The following is a 20,038-nucleotide window of genomic DNA, read 5'->3' on the forward strand; positions in this document are numbered from 1 at the left end:
ATGCCTATGTAGCTATAGCTTCCGTCATACAGTTATGGATCTTCCTGTATATTCCTGCCCTTACTGCATTTATACACAAACATCTGGTGTTTTAAGCTTATCAATTCAATATCCTCACTCTTGTTCATCCTCTGGTCTTATAATATAAACTACCAAAATCTTTGGTTCCTGACACTTTGTTTCTGGGCACTGACATCTTTGTTGAGGACTGACTGTACATGAGGACCTGCAGTGCTGTGTCCAGGCTTGTCCCACTCTCAGCAAAAGAGTTGATGAAGTGGAGCAAATGCAGTGGAGGGTCCAGGCTGGAGCACTTGCTGTTTGAGAGAAGTTAGTGGGCTGGATCTGAACCAGGCTTTGAGCAGGAGGTTGGACCTAGAGAGCTCCTGAGGTCCCTTCCAATGTGTATTAGTTTATTATCTGACTGACTTGTTGCTTTCTGAGAATGCCATCACTCATCAAAGTTGTTATAAACCATCAAACTCTCCCCTTTTCCCATCTGTATTGGCACTGCTACTACAGACCCTCCCTTGTCCTTGCAAGTCTCTTGGGTTACATTAAGGAAGCCTTTATGCTTATTGATGTTTTTAAGTTTCACCATCTATTCCTCCTCCTAAGCTTTCTACTTTTCTTTTCTAACTCTTTTACCCAAATTTTTTTTTTTTTTTTTTTTTTTTTTTTTTTTTTTTTTTTTTTTTTTTTTTTTTTTTTTTTTTTTTTTTGCCTTGAGAGGCTACACAGCTCTCAGATTCATCAGTATGCAGTATGGTGGATAAATGGAATCTTTTCATGACCCCATGCCACAACTGTGACACAACTTCCCAGAGCACACTTAGGGAGCCACTCTCCTTGGATATTTATTTATCTGGAGAAAACAAGGGCACTGGTCCCTCCCACTATCAAGATCTACTTGTGCAGAAGATGGTGAAGAGTGCCCCAGTTTGGGCCAGTGAGGTCAGTCTGTATATCTCTGAAAATCTAGGAATCCTCATATAAAATGAGTAGCAAACTCTTCTTGTTGATGGGGTCACAGGCGCTCATAGTGCTAGAAACTGAGGACTCAGTGCTGGGAATAGGTACCACACAACCTTATTTTATCAGGCAAAATTTGGCGAAGCAGATTTTGTTGTCCATCTTCCTTGCAGTAGACCTTCCCACTCCTAAGTCATCAGCTAGTGAGCAACAGAATCAAACCTCTTGGGCACCCTCTCCCTCACATGCACTGGTGCTTGGAAGATGCTGTGATCTTTTAGAAAGTCAGGGTGCAGTTCACTGTAGAGATCTTCACCCAAAGGCCCTGCTTCCAAATATAATGTAATATAATGTAATGTCCACTAATTCATAGCTTTCTCTTGGGCTCAGAGCCTACTCACAACGATGGATAAAGCAGTCTCAAAACACACACCATGTCACAGATATCTCACAGCATCTCCAGCAGCAATTCTGCCTTTGCACCTTTGTCAGGCATCCAGGAGAGTCTTGCCTGTTACCCTTCTAGAAGATGAGCATGGTCAAAAGGTAAGCTGTCATGGCTTACAACAACAAACAAATGGCCAACGTGGTCCCACTATGAGAAACAGTAGCAAAGAAGAGAGCTTCTTAATATTCATCTATATACACAAACAGTCTGCACTACCACCTGATGCCATAACATGGGGTAGCCTACAAGTTAATGAGTGATTGGGTCAACCTGTTGCAAAGACTCAACCACACACTCACCAGCACCACAGCATGCTGCAGCATCCTCCTGCAATAACTCTCAATGAAAAGCAGGCAGCCCAAAAGGTGCTTTGACCCACAAGTTTACTCTTCAGTCAAACAGCTGATACAAGCTGGACGTGCAGTCAAGTGCCAAGTAGTCACTGCTGCTGTCAGTGGTCACTTAAATAGTGATAATGGGGCATAGCATCAAGAAAATGTGGACAGCTGGTCACCACTATCATACTTGCCCCACAGATCTCAGGTCTGCCACATTTTAAACTCCAGATTTCTAAGCAGTCAAAGGAACTACTGAAGCAGTCAAATCAATTAGTCTCAAGTTCCTTGTCAGCAGAGTGAGTCTCACGTAAGACTCCTGCTTTTCTGCCTTCCTTTTTTGCAGCCAGAGAGCCAAAAAACATGAAGCAATGTGAAACTGATGGGCAAATAACACAGGCAACATAGAACTAAGCTTCTGAGACAATAGAGTATCAGTGTTGTCTTTACAGCAAGACCACAGCAACAGCTGTAACAAGCACCAATGAACACAGGCTCCATTAGACATGTTAGCAGGCACACGAGGTGCTTGTAGCTGTGACAGATAGCCTCGTACCCACACATCTATTTCGGTCCTAAAATCAACCTCTTCCCATCAACCAAAAACTCTGGGGGATACAACAGAAACCTTCATGCTGCCTCAGGTTTGCCACGTGCATACCTTTCCTGAGCCTACGTGGACACTGAAGCAGGCAAAAAATCCTAAGCCGTTGCCACTCTAGCAAATACTTCATCATACTCAGATGGGTAAGATCTCTGTGCTTATGAAATCAGAAACTCTTGTGTTCACAGGCAGAACCCTTTCTACACGCCACTAAGCTTCAAAAGGCATTCCACGATAGAAGGCAAACATTTTTGCCAACCTGGAAACAGTGTTGTGAGCAGATAGATACAGTTATCTATATGCTCATAGAAGAGCTAGCTCGAATAATCTGCATTCTTGCTGAGGTAAAAAAATAAAATAAAATAATAAATAAATAAATAAAAAGACACAGAGATTCTGATCATTAACCTTTGAGACTAACGCTACATCAACTTGCCAAAAAACTATCTTAACAAGTAAGACCATAATTAGCATTTAGAAAGAAACTCCTAAGAACTGTGGCACTTGTTTACAGTGTAGCCCTGCGGAAAGAAAGTCTAAAGGCTTTGGGCTGAGAAAAGCTACATGTGGAAAAATGTCAAATTTTGTGACAAATGTGGCAACTTAATACCTGAGACCAAGAAACCTTGACTTGAAATTTGCTAAAAGCGTCAGGAAACACTACTGATGGAACTTAATTTCATAAAAACAAAACGTGTGTTTCTACCAAGCCTGCTCTCGCAAATGTCATTTTTCTGTAAGAGTATCTGTAATAAACCTGTGTCAAGATGCCAGTGCACTTCTGGCAACACCAACTGCAGTAGGTGATTAGAATTTATGCTGTGTAAAATTAACTTTGAGATTAAATGGAAATTATGAACCAAAATGCAAAAGCATTTATATGGCAATTCACAATTTGTTTAAAAAGTGTCAAGGCAAGTGAAAATAACGCAGTGCCTTGAAGAGTTCACAGACCATTGGGTCTGGCTATTTCAGCAGCTTCCTTTCCAGCCCCACAGCTCTTTGCACCAAAAACCCAAGGTGTAATATGTGAAGCCACTGAACTACTTTCATTTCCTAAGACCAACAGGTGAAGAGTTAAGAGAAAATTAAAAAACTTTATCTGTAGAAAGCAGAAAAATCTTTTTTAAAACCATCAGATCTCAAGCAGGGGAAAACAGACATTCTGAGAATTTTTCCTGAAAAATTATGTCAAGGGAAGTTTAAGAGAGTTGACTGAAAGTACTCAGCCAGCATCTTGCAAGACTGAAATGTATTTAGCTATTAACATTATTATATGGAGATATATTTCACCATAGCAAAAAAAAAAAAAAAAAAAAAAAAAAAAAGCTTTCTGAATACAACACTGTTACCCCAGTTCAGCTCCAGTTTGATTCTGGAACATACACCAATAGTCTTCTGCTACTGCTGCCTACTTCCAGTTTTGCAGAGTGACATTCTAAATGTGACAATTATAAAAAAGAATCAAATTATACTCCCAACATTTACTGTCACAGCACCAACAGAAAAATATATTCTACACTCTCTAGAATGCTGCTTATTGCATAAAGCTCTGAAACATGAGGTTTTAACATTCTTCCAAATTTAGCTTTTCATCTGCCTTAATTTAATTGTTCACATGAAATGTGGCTGCAGGAAAGTGGGGGTCAGGCTTTGCTCCCAAATAACAGATGATAGGACAGGCGTCCTATTCTCCCCTCACCAACTTACCAAATTGCAGATAGGGAGGTTTAGACTGGATATTTGGAAGAAGTTTCTCTTCCAAAAGGGTTGTCAAGTGTCGGAACTGGCTGCCCAGTGAAGTGGTGGAGTTGGCATCCCCAGAGGTATTTAACAGACCTGGGGACATGGGCTACTGGTAGACTTGGCTGCGCTGCCCAATGATTGCACTCACTGGTTTTAAAGGTCTTTTCCAACCTACCCAATTTTACATTATTGCACATCTACCCTATTCATTTTTTTAATCCTACTAAACCCATGGGATTGAGTCTGCAGTTCTGCATGCCATAAGAAGCATCTTATCAATTTCAAAGGTGCTGCTTTTAATTTTGATCCTGTTGTCTGTATCCTCACAAAAATTACACAGTTATTTACTGCTGGTTTACACATATTGGCATTTGAAATAACCCCAAACATTCTATATTTGTCCTTGGCTATTTGTAACCCACTTACCTTCTACTTAAGCTATCTTTTTCATGTAGGAGAGACAAGGTTGAACACACTAATACTGAACTGAAAAAAATTATCATCAGTATTATGGTATTTCATTAAGCATTCCATATCACAGGTCTTTGAGTATTTTGGTAACACTGTGACTCCTGACACCCACTGAACAGAACTTTTACTGTGTTAGCTGCTGGACTACTCCTGACAGCCGAATAGCTGGGCATGAGTAAAAAGGAATTATCTCACCCAGTACTGTATTTGTAAACATCAGTAATTTCTAAAGTTCTGCTATGTATATTCTATTTTGTTTCTAGTTTTAAGTCCTGCATAACTTAAGTAGCACCATTTCCACCTCATGGTGATATCGAAATACATATTCTTTTCTCCAATTTATTTTTAAGTGTTAATCAGCGATCCTAGAGAGCTCCAGCATAACTTACTGCCAATCTCCATCACTTGTGATATTCAGCATTTATTCCTATTCACCCTTTGCTGTCTTATCCCATTCCTAGTGCTTCACAGCCAACCTTACTCCATGCTTTACTTTTATGATAGGAGCTTCTCAGAGAACTTCATGTTTTGTGAACATAAATATCAACTCCATCAGACTGTGCTAGGAGTTGTTACTACAATTCTACCTGACTAAGGGTCAGCTTTTACTGTCTTTTTTTTTTTAATGAACATATCATTTAGCTTAGTTTTGTTTGTTTTTTTAAAAAAACTTATCACTTTATCCAAGTATCTATTCATGTCAGGTTTGTTGGCTTCATTTCACAGGATTTCACTCATATGCTTCTGTTTTATGATATAGCAATTGTTGTTCATGTAGGGAAAGCCTGCTACTTTCTTTTTCAATTTCTTCAGGGCTCCTGGCAGAACTCCACCTAGACTTGCTGAAGTAACAGTTTCTCTTAATTTTTTAAATTTAAGTTTGGGTTTGTTTTTTTTTTTTAAATCTAAAATCTGGGGTTTTTTAGATCACATTGTAGTCTTTCAGCATCCTCTGGGGTGAAAACTGTAGAAATACAACAATGTATTTGCACTGAAGTCCTTGCCCCTCTTTAATCAGGCGCATTTTCTAAAAAATAATAAAAATCAATTACTTTATACATTTTAAAGTAATTTATGTATGGAAACAGAAGTGTGTCTTTTGCAAAATGATACATTTAACCTGCCTATAAAGCAGCATATTTGCTTCCTTATGGCCAACATTGTGAAGTCACTTTCAACTGAAACAGGGAGCCAGCTTCTCCCTTCAGCAACTCATTCACAGAGCAAAAAAGGAAATAAAACAGTCCGAATAGAGAAAAATACAACAGCAAAAATCATAACCCTATGATAACTAAAAGTCACTGAATGCATTAACCCCTCCTCTTTACTCTTAACATTTTTATCATTTCTACTCATGTATTTGATTTGCTGTGTCAGTCCCCCTCTTATTTTCTATATTCTGAATGTAAAATGCCAGTTGCAACACCTTTTTTACTAGCTTCCCGCTGGCTGGATTTTATTTAATAAGGAAGACTTACTAAAAAATGAACCTTGCATCCTGCCATTTCCTCCTGGTCCTGTTGTGCACTCTTGCTTCTTCTTTTGTTTAGGGAACACACGTTCCTTTTTAATATATAGTTCTAGTAGAAATACTTCTGCATGGAGCTATCTCCTCTCAAGTTGTTCTTCTCGCATAGTATCAGAGGAATAAGGTAATTTTTGTCACCACCAATTAAAAAGTTTTACGAAACAGGACTGTTATAAAACAATTAAACCTTGCAAATGCAGTAGTCTCTAGGAGGGAAACCCTGGAGGAAATTCTGCTTATTAAAACTGCAATTTTAGTTTCCATTAAAAAGGAGAGTAAGACAACAGAAGATGGGCTGGCAAGACAAATTATTTCTTAATGTCAGTTGAGCCTATTTCAAATGAGATAACATATCTACACCAGGTTGGGTTCAACACATTTTTGCCTCGTCAACTCATTTATCTAATTCAGTCATCTTGATTATAGCCTCATGGACCTTCATTTTCAGAGGAAGAATTTCTTAACAAACAACCTACACAACATGCTGATTACTGAACAGTTAATTCTAATTAACTTGGCTATGGCAAGAGAATTTTGATAAAGTCCTAGACTGCAAATAAGGTTTGGTTATTCTGGCCAAACGTCTTTAAAATCAAAACCCACAGCAGAGTCTCCAGATGAGACATCAGAGTGATAGGAATCTAATTTAAAGAAACAAATGAGAAAATTAAAATCACAAATAATTTATTCTTCTGTTAGAATTGATGGAGTACAGTTTTAAATAGCAATGAAGTACACAGTGGTGGAAAATTGGCACAGAACCTACAAGCTTTTAATTCATAATAATGTTCTTCATGCCATATCTGTTCAAACCTTGATGTGTATTTTCTATTGACTTAAAGAAAACTGTTTTCCCTTTTAAAAGGATGCACAAATTGAAAATCTTATTTTCCAAATATAATGTCATACTATCAACAGCAGGGTTTTTTTTCCCCCTGAACATTGATTGTGAACTGAAAAAAACAAAATATTATTTTACTCCTGGGTTAATTTTAAGTTTTATCGTTTATAAAAGTTGCCAAGGAATCTTGAATGCATATATTTCTGCAGAACAGAGTATCCATTTATTTATCTGATACACAGTTGCAGGGCAATTTCAAACCCAATTTTTTCGTGTACTATTATTATTGATCAAGGTGCTGCCTCTCACATGCAACACTATAAGCATTAATGCAGTCCAAAACGAAATTTGGCATTTGCCTCACCAACAGTTTTTATACATGATGTTAGAAAACATCCCCTTGGTCTCATGTTAACCAATAAGAAAAACGGGCACAAACAAAAATGCCCCTTTTCTAAAGTTATTAACTCCCAATTAGGAAAGCTGTCCTGGTTCCGGCCAGGACGGGGTTAATGTTTGCAGTAGCCAGGAGGGGACACCTTATTTTCTGGGGACCCTTGCAGGCTGTGCAGTGTGGGGTGGAACCGGGCTCTGCATGGTGAGCAATCAACCACGTGTGAAGCCTTCGCCTCCTTTCTTGCACCCTCTGGCACTGGTATTGTTGCTGTTACTTTCGTTATATTATTTCATTGCTGTTTCCAGTAAATTGTTCTCTCAAGCCATGATCTTTACCTTTTGTGCCTCCAGTTCTCCTCTCCAGCCTGCCACAAGGGAAGGGGAGGGAGAGAGGGGAGCAAGTGAGCGGCGCATGGTTTGGAGTGCATCAGTGGGAACACTAAAATTGGGGAATACCATTCCTAAACAACAAAAGTTTAGATAGGTTTTACAAAGTCCTCTAGGCTATTTTGATACATACAAATTATTCAACTAAAGGTTAAAATACACTTATACAATACAGTCCTGTTCTTCATATTCTTTTTCAAGTTCTTTGCATATTCAAGCCAAGTAAAATTAACACTTGTCATTTTCTTTGTTATTGCAATTATTAAGAAGGATTACAGCTTGCTTATGCAAAGCTCTGACAAAACCCTTGAGAAATAAAACCCAAACGTTTATCTTGTTACCCAAAAAATGTTGCAGAAAATTGTCAAACTATGTTAGAAACAATTTTTACAAAACCGCTTCACTCAGAAAAATTGGAAAGCTTTAAAAAATTCATCTTTGCACAAGACTATATTACACTGTCCTTAATTATGTTCCCATTTGGATAACTGGGATTCTCAATCTTTGTACATGAACCCATCAGTGACATAGAATGCTCTCCATCTTTTCACTGTTATCTTTATTGTACACAATTTCGAGACTAATACAATCAAGCATTTACCATGACCCTACCCATTTTTAACAGTAGATTTGTTATCCTGCCCAGCGAGTAGTGTACTGTCTTGCATATTCACCACATGAAAAACATAATATACAAAATATTGCTGCTGTAAAAAGTGTGCATTCCCCCTTTTCCCCTACAAAAAAAATCTGTGAAAAAAATATTAAATTCCCATAACCTTCATAAACATACAAAGCTGTTCGCACCTCTCAGTCTGTAACAGTATATCTGACATACAGTTCTCAACTCACTGCAAATTGTTATATCACAGATTTTCTGTCCAATATTGCCATCTAGAGTAAAGATGTGAAACTAGTTTCTGAGACTCTACAGTCTTTAACAATTAACCCATAAAGACTGTATACCAAAGAACAGCCACAAGATTTTTCCAAAATCTAGATGGAATGGGAAGTTCTCGTCTCGGGAAGATGTCCACAGTGCTGAGGAGACAATATGGCTGCTAATAGATTTTGCCTACTGGAATGTGAGTGCTTTTTCACTGTTGATAATTTCCATATTGACCCTAAAAAAAAAAAAATCAAAATACAAAATTAGACCACAAGGCATATTTTCCTGCATTTAAAGCTGTAATTGGAAGACCATCCAAATCAACTGTGATACTAAAAGGTAGAAACAAACAAAAGTAAATGATATACTGATATGAGTAACTAGTGTAGTTTCATCTCACTAAAAATACTTTGTGCTTTAATGTAGAAGTAAGACCAAAGACATGAATTTAAGGCCAGGAACCTAATTTGATCAAAAGAATATACCTTTACATTCAACAAGCTGCTCTGAAATTAATAGAACATCATCAAAAACCAAAAGATGGGGATTACTTCCCATCTACACTTTGAAAATTATTTCAAAAAGTCAAGGTCACCTAAATTCAAAGTAATTTAGGAAAATAACCAGGACACAGAGGTACCTAAAATTATTAATTTATCAAGCATTACAGAATAATGGTACATGTATTTCAAAACCAAGGCACATCCTGGTAAACATGAAGAACTAGTCCACATATCCTACGGGAGGCAATTATTCCATAGATCTGATACACAGAATTACCACCCTTATTGATATTCTCTATTTCTTTTGACAGAATGTCATGTACTGCAGAGGTGGGCTGAGGTGAAAGCATCAATGCTGTAAGCTTACCATGATCCTTCACCACAGGGTTCAAGCCTTGCAGAACGAAGTACTGGGCTAGGAAGTGAACATGCTCCAAACTGATCCTGCCACCATTCCATGTAAAGTATTACCACAACAAGGCAGTTATTTTACATCTTAGTTTTATGTTGCAATGTCAGTTATGTTCCATTATAATATAACAATCAGTCACGAAGAAGAGTTTCACAACAGCTGCCAGATGAGAATTTAAGCAGCACAATTCCTATGGGAACGGCCAGTATGAAAGAGAGGTCATCTATAATTGAGTTTCCCAGTGGAACTGGAGACTGCACAAACTGGAGAAGTGCAGCCTATCAAGAGAGAGGGTTATCCACTTCTACTGCAAGGAAAGCTGGAAAAAATTTGGCAAATTTTGATTAAGTTTCCTTGACCCTATACTGGCTACAAGCAAAGAACTCTCCTGTAGCTTATTGTTTTCAGAGGAAGCTACTGGTTCAGTGCATAAACATTTTATCTGTTAAATAATTAAAAGTAACTGCATCTCTAAACTACCACAGTGAGAGTTTGTTCCTTCTTCCTTGTCTTTTCTAATTTCTACAGAAAGAAAGCCAACTGTTCTTTAAAATTGTGGGCAATCCTCACTTCCTCAGAGAAGTTTTTCTTGAAAGTTCAGCTAATCTACTGGCATAACAGGATTTTATTTAAACATTAGAACCTCAGCTTTATCATTCAGTTAATCTTTACATTATTTATACCAAGGAAAGTATAGTGTACATTTTAATGACATTTCTGAATGATTCATAGTGAAAAGTTTGGATTTTTGCAAGTTAGTACCTTTCACAGGAACAAAAACTGTTTCAACCTTTAATTCTAAGACAGCTTTCTTTACATGAATGCTTCACTACAACTCCAGTCTAAAGTTTTGGTGTAATTGTTTGTTTGTTTGTTTTAATCTTGTCTTAGCAGTGAAAGGAATGAAGCAGTTGATTTTCAGGTCACTTCTTTCCCATATTCATTGCCTCCCTATACTGCTCAGAGAAAATCTGTGCAAAAACAGGTTTCATGTCTCCCCATAAGCTCTGCAGCTGAAGGACCTCAGCTGCATGCCTGAAGTGATTTTGCAACTGAAGAAGAAGATTATGATTAGGATTTATGTTTGTGGAAAATAAATTCAACCACTTCTATTGCAAAGAAGTAATGAAAAATGATCTACCATGAGATTTAGAAATTTCATCCTTCATATTAGTGATTCACCATAAGGCTATGAAACACATCACCTTAATTTTTAACATCCATTTTTACTGCTGGGAAGGCCCCACTTTGCCAAATTGCATTAAAACTTAGCAAACTCAGGAGAGAATGACTAATCACAGTTCCATACAAATGATTCTTGGTAACTCACCAAGAAATAAAACTCCATGAGAATTGTATGCACATACCTGGAAGACCATGTCCTAAAATTCATTAGTTTAAATGTCCAGAAACTAAGGTTATCAAATGAGTGTGTAAGAATCCCAACTTTCTCATCAAATGAAATACCTGGTCATATCCATAAGGCCTCTGCTGTGGTGGTTGTGGTGGCCCAGGCTGCGTGGGTCTGTATCCCCCATACTGCTGTCCTTGTCCTTGTGGATAATTTGGATACTGAGGCCCTGGACCACTCTGGGAAGGGCCTGGGAATCATTATATGGAGAAAAAAAAAAAGAAAAAAAAAAAGTGGTTAAGATGTTCAAAAGAAGAGAACAGGAGTTTTACAGCTAACCAGGACTAAGAAATACCACTATTGCACAACAAGGTCTATTGAGTGGCCCACCCCCCTCTCCCTGGAAAGCACCTTTGCTGCCAGGGCCTGTGCTCCAACCACAGGAACATTTACCTCTATTTATCTATTCCTTACTTAATATCAATGCATGTAGTTCCACGTACAAGGTCACAGGACAGAGAAGAACAAGGCAAGAAATTATAAACATGAGCCCTTTCCAGCATTTAGGAAGGTAGTCTCCTGATGTATGGTGCTTCAGTTCCAGAATTTTCTAAGGCTAAGAGCAGCCAGACAATCAGCAATGTTTAACATTTGGACGTTTTGAAGAGACCAGCAGTACTATGCTGCCAGAAAGTGAAGTCTCACACCACAGCAGGCAATCATGGATGGGGTGTCAGGCAAGCAAGTTATACATGTATAAAACGTGAGATGTGACAAGCAGTAAAAGCTATTGTGAGATGGAGAAAAAAGCACTCTCTACTCCATACTCCTCTGGTAATATTAACTTTCCAGAAAAAGGCTAGGAAAAAATCCCAAAACTTGGACTCCAGTCTTTTTTGCCTGTAAAAGAAGTAGTTCTTTTGCAAGTGTAACTTTCTGTTACTATTCACAGGGAGTTGGCCTGTCTACCACTGGAAGCTGCATGTTACCACCATCAGGCCACGTTCCAAACAAAATTATCACCATCCTCTCCAATACTGGGAGAGATGTTGTACTCTGTATTTCAGTGGCACTCCCTATGAATCCTTTGCAGTGGATCTGTTAGCTTTTTCAACACCACTTCTTAAAAACTGTGTCTCTATTTTACAGAGCTGAAGATTTGCAGCTCTTCAGAAGTGCTTTCTTTTAAACAAACCAACACTTCTTTTCCCCTCCCCTCAGAAGAAACAGATGTGTTTTAGCAGCTGTGATTCAGTGCTAGAGAGGGCTAGTTTTAGCTACATTGGACATTAGGATGACATCAGCTGGTAACTCCTTCAGTAATTCTGGATCTGTAAGACAACGAAAAGATGACCTGGAGAAGAAAAGCTCCATAAGCTATTACTATTCTCCTCAGGCCTCAAATTCCCTTGAACTATGCAGTTTCAACTTTCCACTATGAAACAAAACCTTAAAGATTGATAATAATGACTGAGATATTGATTTATTTTTGAAAATTAGAAAGTAGTTAAATATTAAATTGAACAAGAATACGATAGCCTAAAAGTGCTGTGTTCATCTGACAAATGAACATGAGTTTATTTATTCATGATAATTCTTTATAGTTGAATTCTAAATATTCACTGACATATTTCACAGGAAAAAAATGGAACTTCAGTAACGATCTCTGCTAAAAACAAGAAACTGAAAAATGTTATTCTGTTTTACGAATTACATTGGATAAGTGGCTCCAAAAGATTTCCTAATCCCTTTTCTTGTAGTATTTCTTAACCTAAACTTTCAGAATAAATCAGATTTTACTTCTTTACTTACAAAGTTTGGAGCAGTGATCTACACAGACCTCCACTCTGATCTTCAGACTATTCCTATATTATGTTTAGTAGAATGTAGGTACAAGTATTACTTTAGAACTATCAATTCATAACCTCCAGAAGTAGAACACTTGCTAAATCTCAGTGGATCCTCGAAAAAAAGTTAACTCTGTCTCAACATAATGGATTTCATGTGAATCTAATATTTATCTACATGGCAAACAAATTACCTGCGCATTTCCTCACATACACACAATGCTGAAAGCTTTAGCACTTAAGCCTGCAAAAGAGTGAAAGCTAAAATACATGGAATTTAGGAATTTCAGAGATTTCTTCTTCTGTCATAAATATATATGACTTTACATTATGCAAGCAAGTAAAATTTAAAAGAGCAGTAGCTTCAGTATGCTCTTCTGACATAAAGACTTTTAGAATTAATGCACAAAAATAACATTTTACCGCCTCAAGTCTCCTTTTTTGGGAGGTTTCCCTTGAATCCAGGGACTTGTGGCAGAGGATTTCTTATTCCTACTATGTAACAGAAGGTTTGGACTACTAGTATGAATTTATAAGACACAGTTTCTTTAAAACTGCACTGTCAATGCTTACAGTCATTTCTCTACTGATCAGTACAAGAATTTGAAAAGAATGATTCATGTATGCTGAATGAAGTTTTAAACCAGTTTTTAAAAGACTTTTAATTGGCAAATCCACAGATTAAAGAGGTTCTTTGTCATCTTTGTGAGTGCGTTCAGCTACAGAAAACAGAAAAGAACAGAATCTTTCTGGGTCCTTCTAAATTACAGACACCCATTACAATGCTCTTTAGTCATCTTTGGTTTTCTGTGCAACCACACTCTCCTAGACTACCAACAGATCTAATTCCCAAAAGACGCTGCCTTCTACATTTTGTTGCCTCAGCCCAGTGAAACTGCAGGCACAGAGCTGTTCTGTGCAAACCTGGCCTCTGGACACAGTCAAACAAGGATGGAGGAACACACAAGGGTCTCTCTTAGTCCCTTCTGTGACAGCTGTCTGTGTCCTCAGGTTCTTACCATAACCCTGCTGTTGTCCTGGATAGCCTTGTTGGCCGGGATATTGCTGCTGTTGTGGTGGGTAACCCTGCTGTTGGGGTGGTCCTTGATATGCATCTTGCTGCTGACCATATTGCGAGTTTCCTGTAAGATCATTCCAAGAAAGCAAAAACTCATAAAGATACCTATTTTATTTCATTTTTTTTTTCCTTCTAAGATGCACAGCCAACAACACAAGAACAAAATGAAAATGCAATATTGATTTCAAAAACTGAACAAAACAAAGAAAACTCAAACCAAACAGAAGGAACTCGGCCAAACAAACTGCAGTTAAAGCCAGTTTTGCAAAGTTGAACTGCAGCATTTTCAGCATCTCTGCCAAACGAGCATTACATTTACTGGAACACCACAGTCATAAGATCATGACTATGCTAAATAAAATTAAAAAAAAAAAAAAAAAGACAAAATTAAGGACAGCTACAAGAGCACAGACTAGCTACACAAGATCAGCAAGCTGTTTCCTAACGGCACTATAATTATACAAAATATATACACACACAAAAAGATATATAACTGAACCAACAAATTTATGTTAAAATAAAAATTTCCATTGAGGTAAAAAAAAAAATATCTCTAGAGTGTTTTAGTCATTTTACTGTTGTTAGAATGGCAAATTGTGGTTATATATTTTAGGTGTTTGCAAGAAATTATTCTGAAGGCTTCAAGTTCCCTGCCATGTCCAAGACAGCCAGCAACTAGTATTCTACGAGAGCTTTGCATGGGTATAAGTTGTGTTGTGCAAGAATTTCTGTTCCCGTTGAGGGTGGGGGAGGAAAGAGGATGTATGTGCGTATGTGTGTGAAGGTATATAGATACCTCCTTCGTAGTAATGTTGGGAGGAATCCTCATAAGGCCTATCGTAGCCTTGTTCAGGATACGACGGTTGCTGATAACCGTAATCATTATGACCTACATCAATTCGACAAGAGACAGGAAGAAACGTTAATGGCCTCTGAGTGAAAACCCTAACAATATTTAATTTCTCAGAAAAATGAAAAAAAAAAAAGAATTTCAACTGGATATACATGAAAAAGAATTTTCAATTGTATTAGCCAAAGACTTATTAATATGATTTCCTTTCATATTGAATTAACATGTGACAGGGGGAAAAAAAAGGCTTAATGCAGTAGTTCTAGAAACATCACAGCAAGGGATGGTCTTAACCTTCCAACAATCCTTGTTGGGGGAGTGGGGGGGAAGTACTTCATCCTTCACTCAAAAAAAAAAATGAAAGCATTTAGGCCTTTCACATGTAAATAACCTGAATTAAATTAGAATGAACAAAGAAAGCAATTATCATAATTTGTCTAACACCTGTTCTGCTGATCTCCAATTCAAAAGCATATGCTAAAAGCAGTGTGAAATATAACAAATAAAGCTCAATGAAGTTATGAACCATCATCTACATTAAATTCTGTTTATAAATGACAGAAATATAACACTCTCAAGTTTTTCCCTATAAACAGAATTCCTACTCAAGGTCTTAAGAAAACTTTTCCTCTTACATTCCAGTCCTGAAGCATAATCATTGCAAACAAACCTTTCTATTCAGAGACTACAGGCATCTCTGTTAAGGAACCAATACATGCAGTAAGCACCCCACCTGTTGTTGGTTTTAGCACACATGTATTTTTTCTTACAGATGATCAAAATATATCTTATTGCTAACTTGGTCACAAATACATGCCAAAATTTTGTTCACATTCAAAATTAAATAATATAAATTTGGAATAAAATTTTTAGGTACAAGTGAGGAAAGGAGGAAACAGTTCTAAAACTCAGTGGTTTTGTTATCAGGTCTGCAACTGTAAAACACATTACTGACTGACTCTTACATGCATACATAACCATTAAAACGAGTCTTAAAATATGCTCCTTGTATTCTATGTAAGAGTAATAATGAAGTAATGATAAAGATGACTCGTTAGAAGGAATAGATCTTAGAAGTAATCTGTGCTGCCAAAGAGCTGTTGATGCTAACATCTAACTTCCCTTACTAGAGGAAATTGCCCGTAACAATTTCGTGTTCATGTGTGTACATAAATGCTCCAAAATGAAAGCTGAATAATTACCAGTTAATGCAACTTGTAAAATAACTCTGCACATACATCTCCAGAAATTAACACGTTAGCTTATACAGATACAGCTTGATGTATCTCATTATCAATTTGATAGAAATTAAATTCAAATAACTGACTTGAACCCCTTTATTTGCTATGAGCAGTTGCTTTGGCAATTACACAGCTTTGCTTTGTATACATTTTTTAAACCTTAACATCTACCACATCTGTTGAACTTCATAAGATACTACTAAGTTGCACACATGGTTATCACAGTAGTCAGGAGTCAGCATCTTTGTTCTCCCAGTCTCTGGTGAGCCTGAAAACAAGTGAATTTCAACTTTTCTAACTTATAACACAATCCAATAGTCTTCACCACTCCATATTCCAAGAGATAGGAGGACAGATTTATGAAATTCGAAGTTTCAGTCTTGTTTTGAAAGCACTGAGGGGACATCTAAAGAGGATTCACATTTCCAATATCCTCAGGGCAGGGACCACTTTATTCCTATATAAATGTTAAACTGAAGGCCCATAACATGTCAACAATAACACATTTGTGCGACTTATATGAAAACTAGACACTAAGTTAAAAAAGTAGAGTATTTACAGAAAAAACCCACATCTTTTTAGCGAGTTTTTTCACTTGAGTAAAATTTTTAATAAAAGGATATCGCCCCCTCTCTTATTGATAATAAAGATATGACTGTTTAAATTAATCTCAATTATATTAGATATGCTAAGGAACTCTCCATTCTTTGAGAGAAACCAATTATTTCCATTCTTTTGAAATACTAAAACTGTTAAGAATTTCAAATGGGAGTAATACAAATTACATGCTTTAAGTTGTAAATTTAACTAGTCACAGTAACTTAAACTGTAGTAATAATTCTGAATTTGGAAGGTTTTGTAAATGTGAGGTATGATATCCAATTACTATTCTTGCCTCATCCCCTAAATTTTGGGCATATGACTACATTAGTATTGGGCAGGTATAGAAAATGGGAAAGTTAACATTTATGAGAGATTACCATCAGGGTAATATTGCTGGTTCATGCCTTCTGGAGGACCTTGTCCACCATGACTGTATTGGTCCCCATAATAGTCTTCCTGGCCTGAGTACTGCTGTGGTGGGCCTGAAAAACCACAACCAGTCAATACGTAAATAACTTGTTTTCTCTGTTATAAAGTCTGCTAATTTCTGATTTTAGTATGAGAAATATTTCTCAAATGTATTCCCCACCCAAATTGTTGCATTACAGACAACATATGTAATCTGGTTTAGTTAAAAAAATAAGTAAATGTATCTATCTACATACACAAACACAGTTGTTTGGCTGCACTAGACTGAGACTACATATATCAAACTTCAGGTCTGAGCTCATTTTAGGAATACGTGTATAACAAACTAGGGCATTAAAAATAAAAATATTCCTTGTTGAAAAGGACTAAAAAGAAAAAAGAGAAGCAATATGATGGAACATCGTTCCTTTTTTTGTAATTGAATGAATTCAGAACCAAGTAGGTATTCTGTTCCTTTTCTGTACCTAATATTTAAATTTCAAAGCAGAATTCTGCATCAGCATATCTGAGATGCATAATTTCAGAATGCACAGTCTCAGAAAGAACCAAAAGAAAAAGAAAACAAACTAGTCTTCACATTTCATGGTGATAGCAGTAATCTCTTGCTGCAAGAACCACTCTTAAAAAGGGTAACAAAAAGAGTGTGCAAACAAAGTCTGTCACACCAAATGACTTGACAGAAATTTGGTGTAAGCAAGGAAGTGATGTAAAATGGTTTTAAACATGGTTATTTAAAATCAGTGTAGAAATACTGAAGTGAATTCCTACCTTGCTGTGGTGGCCTGTATGGAGGAATCTGCCTCTGCCCCATCATGTGATTTCCTTGGTTAACTTGGCCCATCATTCCCATCGGTGGCTGCTGCCCCTGGTAATGCTGGCCACCTGCCTGTGGCATGTTGTACTGCTGGGAGGGAGGCTGCTGGTGCATCATTGGACCTGCAAAAGGAGAAGCCGCAAGAATGTCAAATACACAAAAATGATTTGTGATTACACCTTTCCAAAAGAACGTAGAAGACTCAACCTTTAAAAATGGACCAAGAATGGCTCTGTATATCCAGTGCTCTGATAAGGGTTTGTTGTTTCTGGACCAATGCAAATGTAGGCGTAATGTAACGTAATTCATTAACCAAACTACAAAACAGTAGTCAGCCTAAATACGGTTGCTTTTTAGATGCTTTTTCTCCAAAACCACAGACAATATTCACACATACACAAAGATAACTGAAACATTTTTATGACTTTTTGTTTTAAAAATATTCTCAAAAAAAGCGTAGGTGAAAACCTGGTGGTGAAACCTTGGCAAATCATAGAAAAATTATTAAACATTTGTGATCTCCTCAGAGCATAGTTTCAATACACACATAGTTGTTGTTATGTTCCATCAACAAACCACTAAGTTGTTATCACAAAATCAACAATTTTATTTAGCCTGTAAAGACAAACTATGTGAACCAGACAGACAATCACACAACAGGCATATGCAGAAGGCCTACAGAACACAGGGTCTGCCTGACACTGAACAGTCCCAAATAAATCTGTAACAACAAAAAAAACCACCTTCTTTCACACCAAGTTGCACCACATTTCTATGAACCACAGGAAGAGACCAGGAGAGATCAAGTACTGTCCATGTTTTATCAACTGACAAAATCTGATTAAGGCTGTATTTGGAGAAATGCAAATTTCAGTAATGAAAACAGACAGTTAAAGAGCACCCTACTGGCATCACACAGCAATGAAAACAATGATTACACCATTTCATTATATGAGATTGCAGGTTAGACTGATGTAACATTTAACAAAGAACAGCCTTTGTGCCTCCTCCTCTGTAGCAGCACTTCCGAAAAGAGTTATTCCAGTATCAAAAACATGAGGAGGTAAATCTGTTGTAACAAGGAGATAAACTTTTTTAAACAATAGATTTTTGTAATATATTAATTCAAACCACTTCACACATACTGCCCAGTCTATAATGGTGAAACCCTAAGGGGTTTTTGCCTTCTAAAAAAATAATTTATTTTATAAACTACAAAGACAACAAGAAACTAGCAGCCTCACTAAAAACTAAAACAAGCCATGACATCAAGCATCAAACTAGCAGAGCCACTCCAAAGTGCCATCCAAGGAGAAAAAGGAAGGTATCACCTACTTTCTATATGCTTAGGTTTTTCCATTTAGTATTTTTAAATAAGTAGTTGCTGAAGCACAAACAGAAAGTCCTGTGTGAAACTATAGCACTGGAAAAATACCTAGACGCAGTTAAGTGACAATGGATTTATACAGGCAAAAGAATATGTAGTCACTTAGATCCTGTCTGTGCAGAGTTATGAGGGAAAGTTGAGACAAATTAATTAATGGTATGAATTCAAAGTGCATTAGTTAAATCCCATAAAACCCCTGTGTGGGATCTCTCATTGAGAAGTTAAGTGGCCTAAGCTTCATTTTCCTCTAAAGATAAATATTGGCCACACTTAAGAAGATCCAGTTATGGTTCTATCCTTCAGTATGGCAAGTTTCTGTGTCCTGATTTTACAGTTTAAAAAAAGTGTTAAATTCAGATGTACTTATTTAGTTATTGGCAAAATACATTTCCTTTTTTGATCTTCTAAATGAGTAGGTAATTTAGATTATTCCATTTCACTGCTCCTCTGTTTGGAGGTACTGAGAAACATTAGGCAGTCTTGAAAAAAAATAGAAACTTGTTGCTATAATATTCCTAGATCTCAAGAACGCTTGTTAATTAACAATATTAATATTAGTCACAATACAATGTGATAAAATGTGTTGGGTCCCCATGGTGCAATGTAGAGATTTTGTGTTTGCTTTTTAAATTAGAACTTCATTAACGCTTTGTAGAGCCACAATGAGAATTCACTGCCCTGATTCAGGCTGTGTGTTGTGTTCATAACAGACGGCCTGGCTTCCTTCCAGTTTGGTTCTTCTTATTAAGAAGATACCTAAAAGAACCACCATGGTCTCTACTGCCTCATGGAAGATAACCATTTTAAGCAGCAGTTTTGAGGAATGAGGGAACTTTGAATTTATTCTTCCATTTGAAAAATCTAGCCTAGGAGAAAGCTACACTTATTCACTGTGTAATATTTAAT

At 37.0% G+C, this 20,038-nt stretch overlaps 1 protein-coding gene across 4 annotated transcripts in view; it reads right to left on the bottom strand.

Moving 5' to 3' along the window:
- Positions 1–6,783: 6,783 nt before the first annotated feature.
- SS18 (SS18 subunit of BAF chromatin remodeling complex) overlaps positions 6,784–20,038 on the bottom strand; it is a 43,691-nt gene continuing 30,436 nt past the window's right edge. For 2 of the 4 annotated variants that reach the window (XM_083855681.1, XM_083855682.1), the window contains exons 6-11: positions 17,700–17,867; positions 16,880–16,984; positions 14,605–14,697; positions 13,750–13,872; positions 11,000–11,133; positions 6,784–8,852 (exon numbers count right to left, since the gene is read on the bottom strand). In XM_083855681.1, coding sequence (XP_083711807.1) covers positions 8,826–8,852; positions 11,000–11,133; positions 13,750–13,872; positions 14,605–14,697; positions 16,880–16,984; positions 17,700–17,867 — 650 coding nt within the window. In that variant the 3' untranslated portion in view covers positions 6,784–8,825. The remainder of the gene's footprint in view (positions 8,853–10,999; positions 11,134–13,749; positions 13,873–14,604; positions 14,698–16,879; positions 16,985–17,699; positions 17,868–20,038) is intronic. The other 2 variants (XM_083855683.1, XM_083855684.1) reach the window with 2 other exon arrangements.

Source organism: Zosterops lateralis, assembly GCF_965231275.1.
Source record: "Zosterops lateralis genome assembly, chromosome: 1".
Classification (NCBI taxonomy): Eukaryota; Metazoa; Chordata; class Aves; order Passeriformes; family Zosteropidae; genus Zosterops; species Zosterops lateralis.